This window comes from Loxodonta africana, chromosome 12 (genome assembly GCF_030014295.1).
Source record: "Loxodonta africana isolate mLoxAfr1 chromosome 12, mLoxAfr1.hap2, whole genome shotgun sequence".
NCBI classification, from domain to species: Eukaryota; Metazoa; Chordata; class Mammalia; order Proboscidea; family Elephantidae; genus Loxodonta; species Loxodonta africana.
In genome coordinates, this window is record NC_087353.1 from 72,619,383 (window position 1) to 72,642,512 (window position 23,130).

General features: G+C 38.7%; 1 protein-coding gene across 2 annotated transcripts; it reads right to left on the reverse strand.

Moving 5' to 3' along the window:
- Positions 1 to 200: 200 nt before the first annotated feature.
- On the reverse strand, positions 201 to 22,767 carry CEP20 (centrosomal protein 20). Of its 2 annotated transcripts, none has more exons than XM_003421881.3 (5): positions 22,656 to 22,767; positions 17,722 to 17,919; positions 15,110 to 15,194; positions 5,062 to 5,198; positions 201 to 1,870 (listed from the first exon to the last, which is right to left on the reverse strand). In XM_003421881.3, the coding sequence occupies exons 1-5, from the start codon at positions 22,681 to 22,683 to the stop codon at positions 1,794 to 1,796; spliced, it is 525 nt and encodes a 174-aa protein (XP_003421929.1). In that variant the 5' UTR covers positions 22,684 to 22,767; the 3' UTR covers positions 201 to 1,793. The 2 variants fall into 2 exon arrangements, with proteins under 2 accessions (XP_003421929.1, XP_064151702.1); XM_064295632.1 differs by lacking the exon at positions 22,656 to 22,767 and adding an exon at positions 18,656 to 19,799.
- Between the last annotated feature and the right edge of the window lie 363 nt (positions 22,768 to 23,130).

The window sequence follows — 23,130 nt, forward strand, 5'->3', positions numbered from 1 at the left end:
TCCTATCCAAGTGATCACGGCTACCCAGTGCACATAAATCAGGAAAGGGTCCCCTCTCCCTCAACACTTACTCCACACCTTCCAACTAGGTTGCCGGGGACCTCAAAAGAAGGCCTGGAGAAACATCTCCAATCGTTCTTCTGGCTTTGGTGTACCTCTCTTGATGACAGAACAGTGATATGAACACACTTTACACAAAGTTGAGTTGTTCAAAAATTTTTTCTTTATTAAGTGATATATTCAAAGTATAAAAGTTGCCTAGGCACAAACAAGTTACAGAAAAATGCATACAAAAGGACTATGGACTACCCACGACAATCCTGTTCAGCTACCATTTTGATGATTTTCTATCAGCAACCAAAATTATAAACTCCGGCATTCTTGCTTAATCTAGTCTTGCACGACTGCAATTCCTGAGGCAAACTAGTGTCCACTGCCAACATCCTTGAATGTAAACCAAGCCCTCTAGGAAGAATTCAGATATTTATATCCCCACATACATTATGACATTCATAATTGTGTCAGATATTACATATTTCATTTGAAAATGGAAATTGGCCCTTAGAATACTTCCACATGTATATATGATTTTAGTCCACCAACAGGGCCTCTCAAAGTCCTCTCTCTTGTAAAGTACAGCTTAAGAGGATTAGCGTAATAATTTTCTGCATTCGGTAATTTGCAAACACTGTACAGAATCGACACCCTGAAGACAATGCCAATTTCCCTGACTATAACCCTTATCACTCTTCCCAGTGGAAAACATTTAAGCTAAAAGTTGTCAGTGTATAGGTACCTGTGCATTGTTTTATTCTGAGTACACCATAAGACTCTTGCTCATCAGGAGCTGTCTACTGTAATAGATGTTTTCAGTGAAATGAGTCTGTAGACTCTACATTATAAAAACTTCTTTAATAAATATTAATGTGGCATTTTAGAGATAGCAATGACAATTGTTCTATTCCAAGAATAAAACTGATGTTTAATAAGGGCCCAAACAAGTAGCGGTTGGCCCTTTCATAGCTCATCTTGTTATTGCACAACTGAAGGCCATGTGGAGCTTAAACAATGCCATCTTTTAAAAGGTACTTTTTGGTATTTCTCCCAAAGCCTGTCTCTTCATGTTTATTTCACATTCTTTATATAATAAAATCAACTCTTTGTTTTACTTACAGCAAAATTAAAAGAATTTTTTCCCCTTCTACCTTTTAATTAAATCTTCCAGTAGAAGCCAAAATGCTCCAAGGAAAGAAAAAGTACATTGTTACCTAGTTTAAAAGTTCAACTTTAGATAGTAATTCAGGCATTTAAATGTAATTGTAAATGGTTATGTGAAAAATAGCTAGTTAAAAAACAAATCAAACTTTATAGGAATTACATTTTAGTGTTCATTTAAGTATTTTTTAAAAACTGACTTTTCCTGCAAATCCACATAATTCCAGCTGAAAGAAGTTTCAAGCATATGGCTATAAGACCTGTTTTGTTTTTTTTTAAAGAAGAACGTACAAGGTACAAAAAAAGCCCTTGCACTTCTCACAAATATGTTGTTGTTAGGGAGCTTTAAAATACTTCCTAAAAGAACACTCGTTTTATATCACATCAAATCCAATAAGCTAGATGACAGCTAACTTTTATTAACAAGTGCTGAAAAATATGAAGCCTTAAGTGTTTTGCAGAAAACTCAAATTTCTACAAGATACACATATTAGCGGTACATTTTGGTAACACTGGGACAATAAATAAGTTATTTAATACGTACAACTTTAAGACAAAAGATGCCCCAAATGGAAGTGTCATCTCTTCACTGCTTGAGAAACTTCTAGATCTTCAAAATTAATACTTTTTCCCTTCCCCTTTCCTAGGTGATCATCTGAAATTAACAGAAATGAATGTTAATATTCATCCCAAGTCAAAATGGGCAGTTAAGCAGGCAAACCTAGAAACTTTTTGTATGTTACATATTTACATTGCATGAGCCCTTCAGGGTGGCATAGGACGATGAAAACAACATTATTTTTTAAATACTACTGAAGAAATTAAAAACACTTAGTACTAGAGATTCATTCTAAGTATTTCCTGACTTTTTTTTTAATACACTCTAGGAGTAAGCCCACATGCAAGTAGTTAAAAAACTTCTCTTACATCATACATTAAGAAATGGAATTCCCCAAAAAGGACTGGATGTTCAATCAGCATTTTGAGAGATGTCAAAGCTTATCAATTAAAAAAAAAAAAAAAAAAGAACATTTCTTCGAATAGAGCATCTCCCAGCAGTATCCTCTTAGGGTAAGAAGAAAACCAGTGCCATTTACATTTTCCTACTAAAACCATCCAAGAAATTGTAGAATATGGTTTTTTGCCAAAAACAAAGACAACTAAAGCTCCATGAGCATTCAGAGGAGCTCAGAGCCCCCTGTGACCACTCACTGCACTTGGCAAGAGCTAAGGCAAGGCCCTGGGCATACCACTCACTGTGCCCTGGTGAGAGAGAAGGTAAGGCCCTGGACACACCACTCACTGTGCCCTGGTGAGAGAGAAGGTAAGGCCCTGGACACACCACTCACTGTGCCCTGATGAGAGAAAGGGCAAGGCCCTGGGCACTTAAATTTCTTTCCTCATGAGAAAAAAAAAAGGGTGACCAAAGAAGAGTTCTCCTTAAAAGAACCTAAAGAGACATAATACAAATGCAATGTGCACGCTAGATTCTTGTGAAAATATAAATCCTCCAATCCCCTAAACACCTTTTAAACTGAAAAAGCAAAAATGACAGTTTTAGTAACAGGGAAAAAGAATACTTATTTAGTCAAATTGTTCTTAAAAAATGTAATTTTAGTCCCATAAACACACACTGGATTTTCTAACTCTAAAAGACAATTTTAATTAACTATTTAATTTTATTAATTTTTTAATTCTAAAAGATACACTTTCATGAGTCCTCAGCAGCTGATTATCCTAAGTGCTAATACAGGCAGTCCCCAACTTACAGTGGGGTCCCAACAACTCTGTCGTCAATCAATTCTGACATAAGTTGAATACCTTTTTTTTTTTCCTCCAGTTTTCATTATTGCCTACTACATGGCTGTGCTTTGAACAGTACATTATTCACATTGAACATCTATCTCTGAGTCAACATTTGAGAATGAAAACATCAGCAATTATGTGCTGTAACACTGTAGGTAGTACATACTACAAACAAGATTTTTTTTAAAGTTTTAAGTGCAGTCTGTCATTGCGCAAATATGTTGTAAGTTGGTGACTACCTGCACTGCTTTATAGAACTGGGTAACAGATGAAAATCTATTTCCCTTCAATTTTAGGCAATCCCACTGGACAGACCTAAATTACCAATTTCCTTAGAACATAATGACTTTAGGTTTTCTAGAAACATATTAAAAAAAAAAAGTTATTCACGTACTTGATAGATGTGCAACGAAACTGAGCTGATGACTTTCTCTACTATAAAAAAATTTAGTCTTTTATTTATAGCAAAAATTACTTTGCATCTAATATTTACAAAGCAATACTATTGAGAGCACTAATGAACTGGCTATCATTTCAAAGGTGGCTATGCCTAAATAAACTCTCTTCATTTTTTTTAAAGTACTCTGAAAGCTTTGATGAGAAGAGTGCTTTCATCTTGGCATGGCTTGGACTTACTTCTAAATAAAAGATAATTTAATTTTAGTGTTTTACATTTCAGCTGGATGAGCTTTTGTAGAGATAAGGTGTAATCTGAAGATTATTTTAATACATTCTTAATCTTTTCAGTGCTGTCAAGAGTTACATGTCCCTCAGGCAGTAAGCCAGAGCTGAGAAGGTACAGGGAAAGCTAAAGGGTGTAACTGGAACATGATCCAATTGTTTGCTGACAACTCTTCTCAAGTAACTGCAGAGAGAGGTCACTGTTGTGCCCAGAAATTGTTTTGTTTTGTTTTCTATAGACTCATTTCCTAAACTGGATTTCAGAGAACATTTTAGTTTTCCTTGGAAAATGGTATTTTTCTTTAACCGAGATAATTTTTGATGATCACGAAAAATAATATGCAAAATCATCGCTCTTCCCGTTAGTTCGGTGGTCATCATCATCTCTGAGCCTTCCACAGAAGAGGCACCCAAAGCTTTCCCAAACTCAACACTGTGATGTCTCTGGCACTTTACACATCACAGTCCCAAAGTAACTAATGCTCTCTCATGCATGCTTGTGCTTTCTCTTGCTGTGGTGTATGGCTACCAACGTCTAATCTGCGGACGTCATCTCAGGGAACGAGTTTTAACAGGGCTTGGTTCAAAAATACCATTATTTATAATTCCCTTTATTTAGTCATTAGCCATAAATATTACGGAGATTGATTATAAAAAGCTTACAAACTAGAAAACTTATTTCCGAAGGTTATTTTTCCTCATGGAACCCATAATGCTGAAGTCTCCTTGTTGCTATATTAAAAAGTGTTAATGTGTACAATAATTACCAGTGGCAACTGAATAGTAAAACAGGTAATGTCATATATTCTAGGTAAGCAGGCAAACTGGTAAAGCCTTTTTGGAGGGGAATTAGACAATATCTACTATAGTTTTTAATATGCAAAAGCTTTGACTCAGCAACTCTAGACATCCACACAAGAGAAATAGTAATTGCTACAAAGAAGGAATGTTACACTGCAACATGTAAAAGCAAAAACTCAAAAACATGTTAAAGAGTAAAGGAATGATTATCTAGTCTTACAGGAAAATAAAATGATGACTGGCTAAAAAATTTTTTTATTCAATATGCTGAGAATCAAAGTTGCTCCAAAACTATAAATTTATGTGAAAATTAGGCTTTTCAATACTTCTGTGAAGAAATTAGATCTAAGAAGATTACCACAGTAATCCCCTCACCAAGATTCTCTTTTCAAAATGCACTTTGTTTTTGAAGGATAATTACCACAGGATAACTCCATTGGGTATAAAGGGAATTAAACTATGATTCAAACGTTCAGAAAAACTATTCCAGAGATAAAAATATATAAAAAGCAAATATATTTGCGTACAGCTAAACGATAAACGTTAGAAAACTCATACCCATTTGCTTTCTTCTACTAGGCTGTCTGCCTGGGTTTGGGCTTGGATGCTGAAGTGAAGGCCCTTTCAGAAGCGCATTCTGGAGGCCGTCCTTAGATCCATGCAAGAAATGAGCTAAAATTCCATACAAAAGAGGTCTGTAGCAGGAAGAAAATAAAAATCAATGAAATCTGCACAAATAGGAAAAGATTAAAATATTTATTCTTTAAAAGGTAGCCACACTTAATAACTGTGCCTGGATCTATCACTAAGCAACTATCTGGCTTATAACACATGCAGAGTATCTCACAATCAATTACACATGTCCATAAAATGTTTTACTGGTACTGTGCTACCTACTTATTGAGGTTACTGTGCCATATATAGGAATATTAGGAGTATAGTCTTAAGGCTAAATGAAATAAACTATATTCTATATGGTCTGAAGAAATATTGCTCGTTTTACTCAGAATTCACATTTGTTACCATTTCTAAATACTGTTTCTTTAGGTCAATATTTCTCAAACTGAGTCTGTGAAATACTAGTGTCATGAGAAAAACTAACGGCTATTCTAAAATGTGTTGTGCCAAAAAAAAAAAAAGGTAGCCTCTTTTAAACATTAAAATGGCCAAGTCATTCACTAAACTCAAAAGAAAAAAAGTATGATTACCCAACTTGCAAACTGTGCATGCTCCTTTAAGTTTATGAGAGCCATTTAACTCTGACAATTTTGAAACCCTGAGAAAACATGTTAACAACTTAAACCTCAGCTAAACTGAAATAAAATTGCAATCAATTCACAGGAATCCAGCTTTTAAATCCCAAAAGTCCAGTACTGTAAACTTCCCAGTATGTAACCTTGTCTGATACACAACCAAACCAAAAACCCACTGCCATCGAGTCGATTCCGACTCATGGCAACCCTACAGGACAGAGTAGAACTAACCGATAGAGTTTCCAAGGAGTGCCTGGCAGATTCAAACTGCCGACCTCTTGGTTAGCAGTCACAGCGCTTAACCACTACGCCACCAGGGTTTCCCTGATATACAACAGTATTCAATAAATACCTGTTGAATTCATAAATTTTTGCCCAGAGAAGGTTATATGTCCCTTTTGCCCAGAGAAGGTCATATGTCCCTAGAGCCAGGTTGTCTGGGCTCAAACGCCTGGCTTTGCCACACACCAGCTGTGCCACCTTAGGTTCTTAACTTGCCCAGCTCCAGTTTCCTCCTCTATAAATGAGGATAATCGGCTCCTATCTCAAAGGTTGTTATGAGAACTAAATCAGTTAATACATGTCAAGTGTTTGGAACTGTGCTTGGCATATAGTAAATGCTATGCAAATGTAAGCTATACAAAAGTTGGACGATGGCTAATATTTAAAAAGCTATTTTACCCCTTATAAAACACTTTTCCTTCTTTCTTTTTATCCCTACTTTGTGATATAATCATCATCTCCAATTTATGAACAAGAAAACCATAGCTCAGAGAGGATTTGCTATAGACTCTCAGACACTAAGTAAATGACATTTATACTTGAACCCAGATATCTGACTCCAACTCCCACATTCTTTCCCTTCCAATATGCTGCCCAGATACTTCTATTAGTACCCTTACACAAATGGAAGCTGCTCCACTGATAATAATGAGAGGTACAACTGAAATGTTACTGTTTCCAATCTCATAGTTGAAAACGCAATTTAATGGATTTCTTTTTTGAGATACATATATACTTACTGGAAACCCTGATGGCTTTGTGGTTAAGAGCTATGGCTGCTAACCAAAAGGTCAACAGTTCGAATCCACCAAGCACTCCTTGGAAACTCTATGGGGCAGTTCTACTCTGTCCTATAGGGGCACTATGAGTCAGAATCAATGGCAGTGGGTCTGGTTTTTTGGGTTTTATATGCTTATTAGTTGGTGTGATGGTTTAAAATATGATGCTCCCTTCAAAAAGTGGAACCTAAATGCCCTCCCCTTGAGTGTGGACTCAGTGAACAGAATAAGGTGGAAATGATAACACGTGACTTCAGAGACTAGGTCACAAGAGACATGGAGCTTCCTCCTTGCTGTCTCTCTTGAGTTGCCTGTTCCGAGGAACGCCAGCTGCCATGCGGTGAGGACACTAAAGCAGTCCTATGGAGGCATCCATGTGGTAAGGGATTAAACTCTCCTGCCAACGGTCATGTCAGTGAGCCATGTTATCTTAGAAGAGGATCCTCCTGCCCCAGTCATGCCTTGAGAAGACTGCAGCCCTAGCTGACATATTGTTTGCAACCTCATGAGAGACCTTGAGTCAGAACTACCTAGTCAAGCCACTCTCAGATTCCTGGCCAAAAATAATAAAAGTTTGTTGTTTTAAGCCACCAAGTTTTGGGATAATTTGTTATGCAGTGATAAATAACTAATACAATTGGATATCCAAGCAATTTTTCTATACCACAAGGAAAGCAGGAAAGTAAGCTGTTCTATAAAATAAAATCTTCGGCTCTAATGAATATAAAATGGATCTGTTCGTTTATTTTAAACCAATATTTCCCAAAGTGTTAACTGATTCAAGGAGTACTTAAAAATTTACTTTTTAAATTAATATACACATTAGATAGTAGATAAGAACTACTTTAGGTGAGGGGAAAGACAGCACACAACAGGGGAGGTCAGCATAACTGGACTAAACCAAAAGCAAAGAAGTTTCCTGAATAAACTGAACGCTTCGAAGGCCAGCATAGCAGGGGCAGGGGTCTGGGGACCATGGTTTCAGGGGACATCTAAGTCAATTTGTATAATAAAATCTATTAACAAAACATTCTGCATCCCACTTTGAAGAGTGGCGTCCAGGGTCTTAAACGCTAGCAAGCAGCCATCTAAGATGCATCAATTGGTCTCAACTCAGCTGGACCAAAGGAGAATGAAGAACACCAAGGACACAAGGTGATTACGAGCCCAAGAGACAGAAAGGGCCACATGAACCAGCGACTACATCATCCTGAGACCAGAAGAACTAGATGGTGCCCGGCTACAACCGATGACTGCCCTGACAGGGAACACAACAGAGAACCCCTGAGGGAGCAGGAGAGCAGTGGGATATAGACCCCAAATTCTCAAAAGAACAAACTTAATGGTCTGATTGAGACTGGAACGACCCCGGTGGTCATGGCCCCCAGACCTTCTGTCGGCCCAGGACAGGAGCCATTCCTGAAGCCAACTCTTCAGTCAGACATGGATTGGACTGGACAGTGGGTTGGAGAGGGATGCTGGTGAAGAGTGAGCTTCTTGGATCAGGTGGACACTTGAGACTATGCTGGCATCTCCTGCCTGGGGGGAGATGAGAGGGTGGAGGGGGTTAGAAGCTGGCGAAAAGGACACGAAAAGAGAAGAGTGCAGGGAGACAGCAGGCTGTCTCATTAGGGGGAGAGTAATTGGGTTTTTTGTTTTTTTTTTCTTTTTTAGCAAGGTGTATATGGGTTTTTGTGTGAGAAGCTGACTTGATTTGTAAACTTTCACTTAAGGCACAATAAAAACTATTTAAAAAAAATTCATATACAGTAAAATTAACTTTTTAAATTTTAATAGATATTTTAATGTTATTAGAAAAAACTATCGAATTTAATCTGTAATTTCATGGATAGTAAGGTTTCTCTTTTTAAAAACTTAAGTTAAAAAGAGATAATAAAAAAAATAATAGTCCCACTATACCTTACCTGTAATTCTGAAACACAAAAACTCTGAAAATTGGAACTTTCTTCATAAATTTAGCACGAACTCATTTGGTGTCATGGCCTGACCTAAGACTATTCATAGACATTATCCTGCTGTTTGAAAAATTCTTAAGTTTCACTGAAAAATATCAATGTTGACTATGAAGCACCACTTTAGACTCCCTAAAATTTTACCACATTGTTACTTAAAATCTAAAAAATTCTAAATTTCCAAAACACATTTAACCTCAAAGGTTTTGGGTAAAGCACAGGTAAAGTACAGGTCTACTCTTAGTCCTGTACTAAGTAAATGCAAGTGATACATGGATAAAGCAATATTTAAGAAGGTGATATGCAAATCGCTGAGTTTGAGAAACAAGGTTTTAAATAAAGGAGAAATTATTGAACATTTTGGAAATTAAGCTGCTCATCCACTTCTTAAAACTTCACATGCAGCAAATCTCAAAGGCTACCAAGAAGCCATTAAGAGTGTAATAGTTGCTCATTTCCAATAGTTTACTCATTTCCATTTTGCTAAATGCCAAATGCTCTCATACTTAAAAACGGTGAACTAACTACTGATCCTAAGTCACAATTAGATTCCTTAGAATTATTTCTCCAACTTTTTTAATTGTTTCATTTTTATGCTTTCCAAAAATTATCAAAATCTATGCTTCTTGAAGTATTACCCCTTTTTTGAAAACTCAAACATTCAAAGCTGTGTTTGAATAGAGGGTCCAAGACAGACTGGGAAAAAATTGTAAAACAAAATTCAAATTCACAAAAAGAAAGAAAAGAACAGGATTGCTGGTCTGACAGAACCTGGAGAAACCCCAAGAGTATGGCCCCCGGAAACCCTTTTAACAGAGTAACTGAAGTCACTCCCGAGGTTCAACTTTCAACCAAAGATTAGACACGTCTATAGGGCCAAAATAACACACGTGAAGGACGTGCTTCATAGTTCAATCATATGTATGAGAATAATGGGCACACCAGTTCAAAAGTAAAGACAAGAAGGCAGGAAGGGACAGGAAAACTAGATGAATGGAAACAGGGAACCTGGGGTGGTGAAGGGGAGTGTTGACACATCACAGGTTGGCAACCCATGTCACAAAACAATGTGTGTATTAACTGTTTAATGAGAAACTAATTTGCTATGTAAACTTTCACCTAAATCACAATTTTAAAAAGAAAACAACAAAAACTGTGTTTGACCAAGTATATCCGTGGAACACTAGCTCTGCAGGATATAAGTAATGATGCGAAAAAAAGATTTTTTAATCAAACACATTTGCAGACTGTGAGTTAGACAACATTCAACAGCACTCTTTATTTCAGGACTTCTCAGAGTGCTTGCTACACTAACGTGCATGGTGACTCCCCAACAGCGGGTCTGCTATGCCTGCCTTTCCACACTCATTTCGCCCCAGACGTGTTTTTTGTTGAGCATCTCACAGAACAAGCATTCTATGGATCACGCTCTGGAAACAATGACTCCCAACACAGCAGAAAACATTCTTTGCTACATTCTCAGTGCCTACATTCGTGCCTGGCATATAGTAAGTCCCCTCAAATATTTTCAAGTGAATCAACATTCACTGCAACAGATCATGTAAAAGCAAAACACTGAAAACAACCTAAATGTCCATCAATAAGAGACTGCATAAGCCAATAATGGCATATGGAACACTATATAATTGTTTAAAACAAAAAGGAGAAACACGGTTATTGTAAGGACGTATGGTAATAAGATAGGTGGCCTTCAAAGACACCCCTAACATTTTGTGTGTTTTAAAAATTCAGATGCAAAACATAACATTACAAATTTGAGAAGTGGGCACACACGTCTTTATATCACTATACTTTTCTGTCTATCTGAAATACGTAGCTCATAATTCAAAAAAAAAGAAAAGAAGAACGACAGAGGCCTATACATGCTGGCATGACAAGTTGCAGAAGGCCATGTAGAGCACCAAAAAAACCCAAACCCACTGCAGTCGAGTCAATTTCGACTCATAACGACCCTATAGGACACAGTAAAACTGCCCCATAGGGTTTCCAAAGCTGTAATCTTTATGGAACCAAACTGCCACATCTTTCTCCTGTGGAGTGGCTGGTGGTTTTGAACTACTGACCTTCAGTTAGCAGCCGAGTGCTTTAACCACTGTGCCACCAGGGCTCCTTCCTGTAGAGTATAATCTCCCTTATATATGTAGAGGAAACCCTGGTGACGTAGTGGTTAAGCGCTACAGCTGCTAACCAAAGGGTCGGCAGTTCGAACCTGCCAGGTGCTCCTGGGAAACTCTATGGGGCAGTTCTACTCTGTCCTATAGGGTCGCTACGAGTCAGAATCGACTTGACAGCACTGGGCTTGGTTTTTTTTGGTTTTATATATGTAGAAGAAAAACATACATATATATGCTTTAAATATTATCTAGTATGTTTAAATGAAGGCAAAAGAAAATGTTAACAGCTTCTGTGCTATCTGTTTTTTTTTTTAGAATAAACAATTATTTCCACTATAATTAAAACAAATTCTAACAACCTTACTCAAATGAGATTTATCCTGCCTATTTCAGCCACTGTTCTTCATGTAGGGGTTCATGGCATTTCGTGTCAATATTTAGTGACAGGGTATATAAACAAGCAGTCAGCTTGTTACATTCATTTATCATAAAACCGTTCTGTTGGAACGAGATCATAAGCTATGCAGCAGAGAGCTTGATAGAGTCTAGATGTTTAGTAAATACCAAAATTAAAATGCTATTTCAAAACAGCTAGTTTACTAGGTAAATGTATATTGCTACAACAATGTCCCATTAGTGCATTATCCCAAATTGTACTTATCCAAATCAAATTTTTGCTTTAAAATGTATATAATGGCCCAGAGTAGCAGGGACAGGGATCTGGGGACCATGGTTTCAGGGGACAGCTAGGTCAAACGGCATAAGAAAATGTATTAGAAAAACGTTCTGCATCCCACTTTGCTGAGTGGTGCCTGGGGTCTTAAATCAATGCTAGCAAGTGGCCATCTAAGATGCATCAATTGGTCTCAACTCACCTGGAGCAAAGGGGAATGAAGAACACCAAAGACATAAGGTAAAGATGACCCCAAGAAATAGAAAGGGCCACATAAACCAGAGACTACATCAGACTGAGACCAGAAGAACTAGATGGTAACCGGTTACCACTGATGACTGCCCTGAAATGGAACACAACAGTGAATTCCTGATGGAGCAGGAGAACAGTGAGATGCAGATCTCAAATTCTCTTAAAAACACCAGACTTAGTGGTCTGAATGAGGCTGGAGGGACCCCGGAGATCACGGTCCCCAGACCCTCTGTTAGCCCAAGACTGGAACCACTCCCAAAGCCAACTCTTCAGACAGGGATTGGACTAGACTATAAGACAGAAAATGATACTGGTGAGGAGTAAGCTTCTTGGCTCAAGTGGACACATGAGACTGTGTGGGCAGCTCCTGTCTGGAGGCGAAATGAGAAGCCAGAGGGGGACAGGAGCTGGTTGAATGGAGACATGGAATACAGGGTGAAGAGGAGGAGGGTGCCATCTTATTAGGGGGATAGCGGCTAGGAGAACATAGCATGACGTGTATAAGTTTTTGTATGAGAAATTGACTTATTTGTAAACATTTACTGAAAGCACAATTAAAAAATGTACATAATGGCAATGAATTTCCTTTTTAGTAGACTTAGTATTGCTACTAAGTTTCTGCAGTCATTTAATATTAGCATAAAGGCTTTAAAGAAAATAGAAATTAATATAACTAAGTTAAGAAATGCTTTCTCTTTACAAAAATCACCTTGATTTTACATAGATGACAAATTTTCTTGATAACTGAAATTCAACTCAACAAGCATTTATTACATACCTGTATGGATAAAAAGCACTGTTAGATACTATGAAAAGAGAAATGAATTTCACAAAGTTCTTAAAATTTTCTGTCTAATAGAAGAGCAAAACAACAATAACAACAACAAAAAAAGTCAGCTCCCGTCACGTCGATTCAGACTCATGGCAACCCCATGGGTGTCAGAGTAGAACTGTGCTCCATATGGTTTTCAATGGCTGATTTTTCAGATGACGATTTCCAGGACTTTCTCCTGAGGTGCCTCTAGATAGACTCAAACCTCCAACCTTACAGTTAGCAGCCAAGTGTGTTAACTGTCTGCACCGTCCAGAAACTCCGGTGGAAGAACAAGCATTAGATTAGCTATAAGGAAGAAGGAAATTCATGTGTAATAAAAGTATAAACCAAATCTTAAAGAAACATAAAAAGAACACAGTTAATTCCAACTTTAAGAAAGGAGGAAGAGAAAAAAATGTCATAAAGGAGATAATTTCTGAACAGGGCCAATAAAGATGAAAGATACTCCAAATAGGAGTAAGATGGAGATGATAGTGTCATGGGGCTTCTAGGCTAAGGCAATAGTTCACGTGAAGACAAAGAAGCTAAAGCTGCAAGGTGTCTTCAGGGCACAATGAGCAATCAAGCGTGGGCAGATATAGAGATGAAGTAGAAGGACAGAGGCCTAAAATGCTATGCTAAGGAATTTGGACTTCATTGTGTACACAATGGAAAGTTGTCAGACATTTTTAAACAAAGCAATGACTGTTGTTCAGAAAGCCAACTGCTGGCAGCGTGAGGTATAAATTGGAAAAGAATGCAACTAGAGATAGTGCAGGGCAGTGAGAATGGATAGGAGATACTTCAGGGGCAGAATTAATGGGATTTGGAAAGTGATTAGTAGAGAAATGAAAAGGAGCCAAAAATTTAATCAGACTCTGATTTGGAGACCTAAATGGCTATAAAAGGAACCTGCGAGGAGGCTTGAGGAGATGACAATAATGGAGTTGATCTTTGGACACATTGAGTTTAAGATGCCCACAGAAATTAGAGCCCATGACCCAGGAGATCTGTACTGATTCAAAGCAAAGTCACCACCATTAAAGACTCAAGAGTACTCAGAAAAGAAGGTCTACAGGAAAAGAAGGCTGAGGACAAAACTTGGGGATTGCTCACAATTTAAAGGAGCCCTAAAAGAGTCAATGAAAGAGACTGAGACTACCACTAGGGAGACAGGAAAAATAGTAAAGGGTCACAAAAGCCAAACAACAAAAAAGTGTCTTAAGGAGGGGTAGTCAATATTACAAAATGCTGCAGAAACTCAAGTAAAACTTGGCTTCTCAAATGGGAAAAATAAATATACACACACTGTTGGTGGCAGGGGCTTGGTACAAAGTACAGGGTAAATATGGCATATGATCCGGGAACATTAATTTTACACAAAGTTTGTGGGGGATTTAACTTGAACTGGCATATACTTTAAAACATTTTTTTTAATGACAAAACAAACACAATTATACCATAAAATAGAAGGAAAAAAAATTCAACACATTTTTAGAAAGAGAAAGCGTAAGACTTCAAGGAAATTTCTTGCTAGGGAGAACCTGCTTTGAGCTATGGTCCCAGGCTCCTAGGTATACTTTTTTTTTTGCCATTCAGGGATCCTCTGGGCAAAGTTTAAGAAACACTCAAGTAAGAACAGACCTAAGAAACTAATAGAAGCAGGTCACCCTCCTTTTCAAATGCATAGTTTCAGTACAAATTTAAGGGGAGATTTAAAATGCAGGGAGGATAAAAGAGGTGGTAATGATAAAATGAAAGTAGCCGGTTGATTTTTACTAAGTTTAGTGGTAAAAAGGAGATCAAGCAGTAGCTTAGGGGTGGGAGTTGACAGGTTTTCTTAGGAGAGGGAGCTCTGAGTAAATTCCTAAGTTAAAGTGAAGCAATCGGTGAACAGGAAGAGTTACATGCAAGGAAGGAAACAATCAACAGAGCAAAGCCTAAAAAGAAACAAAGAAAGAAAGAAAAAAAAACAGATGGAATAAGAAGCCCAGAGGGGTTGCCCTTAGGAAGAAGTGGAGATGCTCAGTCTCTGAAGTCATAGGAACTTTAGCTCCAGGAGCACAGACTCCATCTCTCTTGCTCACTGCTGCACACCTTGGATTTGGTTCAGTCCTTTACACCTACTACCTACCAGTTGCCATCGAGTCGATTCTAACTCATGGCAACCCCATGTGTGTCAGAGTAGCACTGAGCTCCATAGGGTATTCAGCGGCTGATTTTTCAGAATTATATCACCAGGCCTCTCTTCCAAGGGTGAATTTGAACCTCCAACCTTTAGGTTAGCAGCTGAGCACATTAACTGTTTGTACCACCCAGACATCGACACATACTATGATACCTGCTGAATTAAAATGAAATAAAATCAGCAACGCAATTATGACTCAATACAACAATATCTGCAAGCCTATTCAACCTATTAAAAAAAAATTTTTTTTTTCTTACATTGTATTATCTTTTGGTTCTTCAAATAAGTTCAGTTCACGGATGAGAAACTGTCTGTCCAGTGGAACTACAGGTTGACCAGATTCTGGGGAGAAAATTCATGAAAACACTAAGTTTTTATTAATCAATCTAAAAAGTAAATATGATCTAATAAGAGCCACCCTTACAAACTATATACATATTTCAGGTTTTAGAAGAATGATGATGAGACATACCAAAACAGATCCAACCGCATATGACTTACGATTTTCAAAATATGTATTTTGTTAAATACATAAGTTAATACCACCCAACATAAATTCATTATTTAAATCTCTTATTTTTTTGGTTGGAAAACACTGCTCCTATACCTAAACTATATTAGATTTCAGAAGTATGTTTTCTAAGCAGCCAATAAATTAAACACCTGGCAGTATTGATAACTTATTTTTGAAAAGAAAAATCCATTTTATGGCAACGGCAGTGAGTTTTTGGTTCGGTTGGTTTATTTCTAAGACTAAGATTAAGTAAAACATTTAACACAAAACTTGACTATTGTCACTACATTTCACTCTAGGAAAGCCCAAGTCCAAGATACCTAATTTATAAATTTCCTTAATTTTCTTCCTTTTCTGAGTGCTAGCAGTGATATATTGCCAAAGAGGAGACACTGATATTAAAAAAAAAAAAAAAAAAATTACTGATATTGCAGATCCTTAAATCAATAAAATCATTAGTCTTTATTCAGTTAAGATATAGGTTGTTGTTGTTAGGTGCCATCAAGTCAGTTCTGACTCAGCAACCCTATGTACAACACAGCAAAACACTTCCTGGTCCTGCACCATCCCTACAACTGTTGCTTTGCTTGAGCCCACTGTTGGAGCCACTGTGTTAACCTATCTCATTTAGGGTCTTCCTCTTTCTTGCCAACCCTCTACTTTACTGAGCATGATGTCCTTCTCCAGGGACTTGTCCTTCCTGACAACATGTCCAAAGTACGTGAGATGACGTCTTGCCATCCTCACTTCTAAGGAGCATTCTGGCTGCGGTTCTTCCAAGACAAGTTTGTTTGCTCTTCTGGCAGTCCATGGCATATTCAGAATTCTTTGTCAACACTATAATTCAAAAGTGTCAATTCTTTCTCAGTCTTCCTTATTCATTGTCTGGCTTTCACATGCATGAGGCAATTGGAAATACCATGGTTTGGGTCAGATGTACCTTAGTACCCAAAAGACGTATGTTGTTATTGTGTTGTTAGGTGCTGTCAAGTTGGTTCCAACTCACAGTGACCCTATAAGACAGAGTAGAGCTGCCCCACAGGGTTTCCAAGGAGCGGCTCGTGGATTTAGACTGCTGACCTTGTAGTTGGCAGCCGAGCTCTTAACTACTATGCCACAAGGGCTCCAAAAGATATATACTAAATGCTGAATAACTGATCTGTAATGGAAAGTTACAGCTTCACAGATAAGGAATTCATTCTCTCTCCCAAAATCTACTTTATTACCTCTTTTCTTTGATGAGGTCCACCTCTGAGGCATGAAATAGTGTTAAAGAATAGATGAAACCTTAAACAAGAGAATTAAATGAGGCACATGCAAGGTGCTCTAGATCATCCCCTCCACCAACCAGTCTCACTCCTCTCCCCACCTAGAGGTAACCACTATCTTCACTACTGTCTATATCCATCTAGTGCTTTCCCTCCCTTTGGAGGAAGACATTTAAAGTTAGCAAAAGATGTTAATAATAAAGGAAGCCCTGTATTCTCACCACCTGAATTAATAACTGTTAGATGTACTACTTTCTTTTAAGAAATAAAACTTAACAGATAAAGTAAATTTTTCTTAGCTGCCCATCTCCTCTGCCAATCCCATTTTGTCCCTCCCATCCCTGGGGTGAATGCACAGTTAAATCCTTCTAGTTCATTTTAAATACCATTCTTTTATATATATATATATATATATATATATATATATATATATATATATATATATATATTCCTAACCTATACATAGTCGTAACATTTTAAGGCTTTATCTTCAATGTTTTATATTTATAAAAAGAAATATACACATTTAATTTAAGACTGTATGGGTATATTTTTAAAGCATATACATAGAAAAAAATCTGGCAGTAAATAGGACAAAATGACAACTGTTTATTCTCAATGTCAAGAATTGGATGTTTTTTCAAAGTATAACTAGTTTAAGTGCTTATTTGTTTAGTTATTTATTTTACCCTATTGCTATGAGTCAGAATCAACTTGAAGGCAACAGGTTTTAGTATAATAGGAGCCCTGGTGGTACAGTGGTTAAGAGCTTGGCTGCTAGCCAAAAGGCTGGCAGTTTGAATCCAGCAGCCACTCCTTGGAAATCTATGGGGCAGTTCTATTCTGTTCTATAGGGTCACTATGAGTCAGAATTGACTCAACAGCAGTGGTTTGGTTTGGTTTTTAATAGTATAAGTTTCATGAGGTCTTGTTCAAATTACAGAAAGAGCTCATGTGATTTTTATATCCCAGTCACCCAGATGACAATGTTTGGTAATGGGATTAGATTTTCAGGCAGAATCACTTTCTGAGAATAGGGATGGGGGAGAAATGGGTTTTGACTCAGGTAATTAACAATACCACCTACCTGCTACAAGGACAGACGATGTATACTTATATTTATTGAATTCCAAATACTCCCGAATTAATTCATTAATTAGAAGGTTTTCATGAGACAATGGAGGTCGAGGTTCACGTTCATCATCTAGGGCATTAAAAACTTCAGCTCGGATTCTTGCTTTTAAATGCCCTAATACACCTTTTTTTTCCAAGGTGTCCTTTAAAACTGTTAAATATAAAATAGAACAATATTAATGCTTCAATTATAGAAGAAATCTTTATCACTATTTGGTGCACTTCAAAGAAAAATATTTAAAAGGTAAACGGCACAATAGCAGCTCTCAGTCTACACTGTGACAAACTGAACAATTGTCCCAATAGGTGCCATAAGCTATGTTTTTGATAAAAAAATTAAGTTTCCAAGTTGCAGTGATTTACTGTTTAATACACTTGAACAAATTCAAATTTATCCCTGTAAAATCGTCACTGTCAGGGGCTGTGGTCTCATACACTTTCCTTAATGAGGGGGGAAAAAAGGACGGAATGACAGTTATACTAAAATCTGAATTTAATCCCATCTCTCATACTGTCTCAAGAGTGTCTGTCACTACAGGCAGGTCCTATTTGTCACTAAAAACCTCTGGTCTGGAAAGAAGACTGTTAAAGAAAACAAGTATACGTATAAAAACAGGAAGGTGTCATGTATTTTTATACAAAAAGACTTGGATATCCAAAACCCTTTGGGAAGGAGCTATTCATGAAAAGTTGCTTTTTTGTTTTAAGACAATTATGAGTTAATTCTTTAAAAGAGCAGAATTTTGAAATTTTATCTTAGTTAGAAATCTCATACATGACTATATCATTGCCATCTTAAAGAGCTGTTGTTGTCAGTTGCCATTTAGTAGGCTCTAACTCACGGCAACCCCAGGCACAACAAAATAAAACACCACCTAGTCCCATACCATCTTCACAATCGTTCAAGTTCATTGACTGCTCAAGTTCACTGTTGCGGCCACTGTGCATTTTGAATGTCTTCCAACCCAGGGGGCTCATCTTCCAGGATTATGTTGAACAATATTCTGTTGTGATCCATAGGGTTTTCATTGGCTCATTTTCAGAAGCAGACTGCCCGGCTTTTCTTTCTAGTCTGTCTTAGTCTGGGAGCCCCACTGAAACCTATCATGGATGACCTTGCTTCCAGGATTACAGCAACACTGAAGTTACCACACTATGACAAACCGATAAGATAGGAGGTGAACCTTAAAAGTACTCTTTAAAGACTTAAAGAGTATGGAATATGTATATTGAATGTAACCTAACTTTCTTCACGGGCCAGGGTCGTCATTATAGATATCAGTGACTGTAAATGCTAGTAGGGATACTGAGGGTATGGGACTGAATTGGTACCATTCCTTGAAGTGGTCCGGAACCTTCTTTTTTCAAATAGTTCCTAATGGCTAAATGATTTAACCCCAGAGAATCAATACATCTCACCTACAGTGCCTGGAACATAGCAAGAGCTTAATAAGCCTTATCTAGGAACATTATAATACTATGTAGTATGCTATTAGTGAAATAAATATACTTTAATACTGTACTGCATTAAAGGCACCAAAACGCACTCCACAGTAATGAAAATCAGAATGGGAGCCCAGGAGGTTATCCACGTAGACAAGGACATAATACAAACAATTTTTTAAGCTGTGATTAACAAAAACAAAAAATTCTGGGTCGTATGCTTAAAGAATACACCTAGACTAGACTTTTAAATTTTTCTTTCTTCCACGTATTTTTAAATCATCCCCTCAACCTTTTTGTAGGCATGTAACTACACTCATCACCCAATCACACTTTATAACAGGCCCATAAAAGAAAGGTACAGTCTTATCATACTCTTAGGATAACTGAACCCGTTCTCCAATTCTATCTTTGGAAATCAGATGGAGAAGTTTTTTGCACTGGCAGGAATCCTGTCCAAATTACTCTGTATTGTACACAGCACAGTCTCAAACTCATCAGAGAAATGAAAACTAGTGAAGCTGGAGTCAGGAAATCTGGCATGTCTCATCAGCACCTCAGCGCATATCCCCTCAACTGAATCAACAACCCATGCCTCAGTTGCCTCCTCTAAAACAAGGAGTTTTACCTTTCTGAGGTAGAACCAAATGAGGTGGAAAAACGTGAACGTGCTTACAAAAGATAAAAGTCCATAAAATATGATTGGTTAGCAAACAAGTTTTCACTGGGTTTGTCTTGGACACGAGGCATATTCAGCACTGGGGAAAAGCAAAAGAAATATAAACGGCCCCATATGTCTCTGAAGGACACTCCTACGCCCCAGAGAATTATATCTTCTTCTGGTGTTCCATTTTGTCTTTCCCTCTATAATGGTGCTTAAAACACCCACCATAACAACTTGTTCAGAAAGGGTTCTAGCCTGGCTTATATCCCACAGAGGATCTTTAAACTCTCTAAAGATGTATGTAGTATGACATGTGATATGTATTTTCCTGGAAAGAAGGAACAGATTCAATGTTAAATATGTTTTTGCGGACAGATGCATGCCTTTTTTTTTTTTAAATCACTGTTCACCACCCAGTGCCCCAAATATAGAATTATATCAGTGATTGCTGATTATATTCTCAAAGAGGTTCAACCTCCTCCCCCACCCACAATCGCTAAGAATTACTGATTCAGACCCTGAGTTCTTTGAAAACTGGAGCCAGTTTTATTCATTGGGCAGCAACGTAGCTCAGTGGTTCAGACTAGGGGCTCTGGTACTTCATATTTAGGTTCCTATACCCTACCTGTTACTAGTTAAATGACTATGGGCAAGCTATTTCACTTCTTGGTGCCTCAATTTCTACTCTATGAAATGGGCATAGTTTACCTCGTACCAAACCAAAAAACCAAACCCGTTGCCAACGAGTCCAACTCATAGTGACCCTATTTGACAGTGTAGAACTGCCCCCATAGGGTTCCCAAGGCTGTACATCTTTACAGAAGCAGACTGCCACATCTTTCTCCTGAGGAGCAGCTGGTGGGTTCAAACCACCGATCTTTCTTTCAGCAGCTGAGCACTTAACCACTGCACCACCAGGGCTCCTTGTGCAGCATTTTTCCACTGCCATCAAGTTGATTCCACCTCATAGCGACCCTATACGACAGGGTGGAACTGCCCCATAGAGTTTCCAAGAAGCACCTGGTAGATCTGAACTGCCAATCTCTCCGTTAGCAGCTATAGCACTTAACTACTAGGCCACCAGGGTTTCCTTGTGCAGCACAGTGCCTGGAAAATAAGCCCTCAATTACTGATAACTGTAATTACTATTCCTTGTCTAGCCATCTGCTTCAAAAGTAACACTGTACAAATGTCATCAGCTTAATAATGACTGGCATATAACTACCTCTGAAGAACTTTTCCTATTTCAGGATAGAAGAATGTCAAGGCCAGGAAACTTTCTGCCTCCAATTTCTCCCGACTGAAAGGCAGGACCTGTCTCACCAGTTGTTTTAAGAATTCAGCAAGATAACCAAAAAAATCATTTAGGATTGTGCCTAACATGAATTATGTTTGTGGTATTATAATCATCATCACCACCATTTTTTTTTTACAAAATAATCTCCCCAAAGCCAACTCATCAGACATGGATTGGACTGGACAATAGGTTGGAAAGAGATGCTGATGAGCAGTGAGCTACTTGTATCAGGTGGACACTTGAGACTGTGTTGGCATCTCCTGTCTGGAGGGGAGATGGAAGGGTAGAGGGGGTTAGAAGCTGGCAAAATGGTCACAAAAAGAGAGACTGGAAGGAGGGAGCAGGCTGTCTCATTAGGGGGAGAGTAACTGGGAGTATGTAGTAAAGTGTATATTAGTTTATAAATGAGAAGCTGACTTGATTTGTAAACTTTCACTTAAAGAACAATAAAATTATTAAAAAAAATAATAATTAATTAAAAAAAAAAAAACCTCCCCAACCCCAGGGTCTGGTATGGCACATTGGTGTAAAGCTGGCAGAAACTCAGTAAACATTTCAATACATCACTAAGGAGCCAAAATCTTTCACAGAAGCAGTCGGGGCGGGGGGTGGGGGGGATATAAGCAACCAGCACTTGCAAACGCTTTGGGGTTGCCCTCGTCATTCTCTAAGCCAACGGTTCTCAACCAGGAATGCTTTTGCCCCCAGGGGACATCTGGCAAAGTCCGGAGACATTTTTGGTTGTCACAACTGGGGAAGAGGGTGCTACTAGCATCTATTAGGTGGAGTCCAGGGACGCTGCTAAACATCCTGCAATGCACAAGACAGCCCCCTACAACAAGGACTAAAATGTCCACAGTGAGTTGAGACACCCTGATCCAAACCACCACCCTTTTTTGTTTCCTTTGCAGCAATTACTGTTTGTCGCCCCCAAACTAGACCAGAAGGTCCGGAAGGACCTCGTCTGCCTCACTCATCCCTGTATCCCTACGTCCCAGCAAGGTGTACAACCCAGAGAGGCTGGGGTAGGGTTGCCAGATTTAGCAAATAAAAACTCAGGACGCACAGTTAAGTCTGAACTTCAGATACCAAGGAATAATGTTTTAATATTTTATCTTAAAAAAAAAAGGCAACCCTAAATTGGGTAGGGATGCGAATGAAAGGCCCGGCCTAAGCATTTGGCCGGCCACCTATCGGAGTCAGGAAGACGCGCCTGAGGCCCAATGTGCTGGGACTGCAAACTTCTCAGGTGCCCACAGATTGTGAGAATCCTCCTCTACCTCCAACCCTGGTTCAAAATTGCTCCAGCGCAACCACTTCCCTCAGTCCCCAGCGCCGCAGCTGCCACACTAGCCAGCGGCTTCGCAGGCCCTGATACCTCAGAACGACCCCCGGAAGGCTGACCCTGCTTTCCGCTCGCTCTCCTTCCGTCTCAATCTTTTCACAGGCTAAAGGCCCGGAAAACCACTCCTCTAGGACTCACCAGCCTTCAGCTCGGTGACAGTCGCCATTTTCCAACGGCCGCCAGAGGCGCGCCTCTCTCTTGCGCACGCGCAGCCCCGCCCCGCTCCTCGCCGTGGTGTCTAGCCAATAGGCGTGCAGCTCTCGTCCTCCCCTCTCAGTTTTCGCTCTCCGCGGAAAGATGATGCATGGCCACCAGAGATTTCACCAATCAGCGGGCGCTGTGGGCGGGCCCTGATGAGGAAGAAGGGAGGGGGAGTGGAGACTCAGGCAGTACCGAGACTTTACCTGCGGGTGCTGTTGCTGGCACCTTTGTGTTTTAACTTTAACTTATTAAGGCTTTCCTGATCAGCCTCCTGCTTATCTCTGCAGCTTCAAGTACAAATTGTTAATAACCCAACCAGAAACCAAACCCGTTGCTGTCTAATCGCTTCCGACTCACAGCGACCCTATAGGACAGAGTAGAATTGCCCCATAGGGTTTCCAAGGAGCAGCTG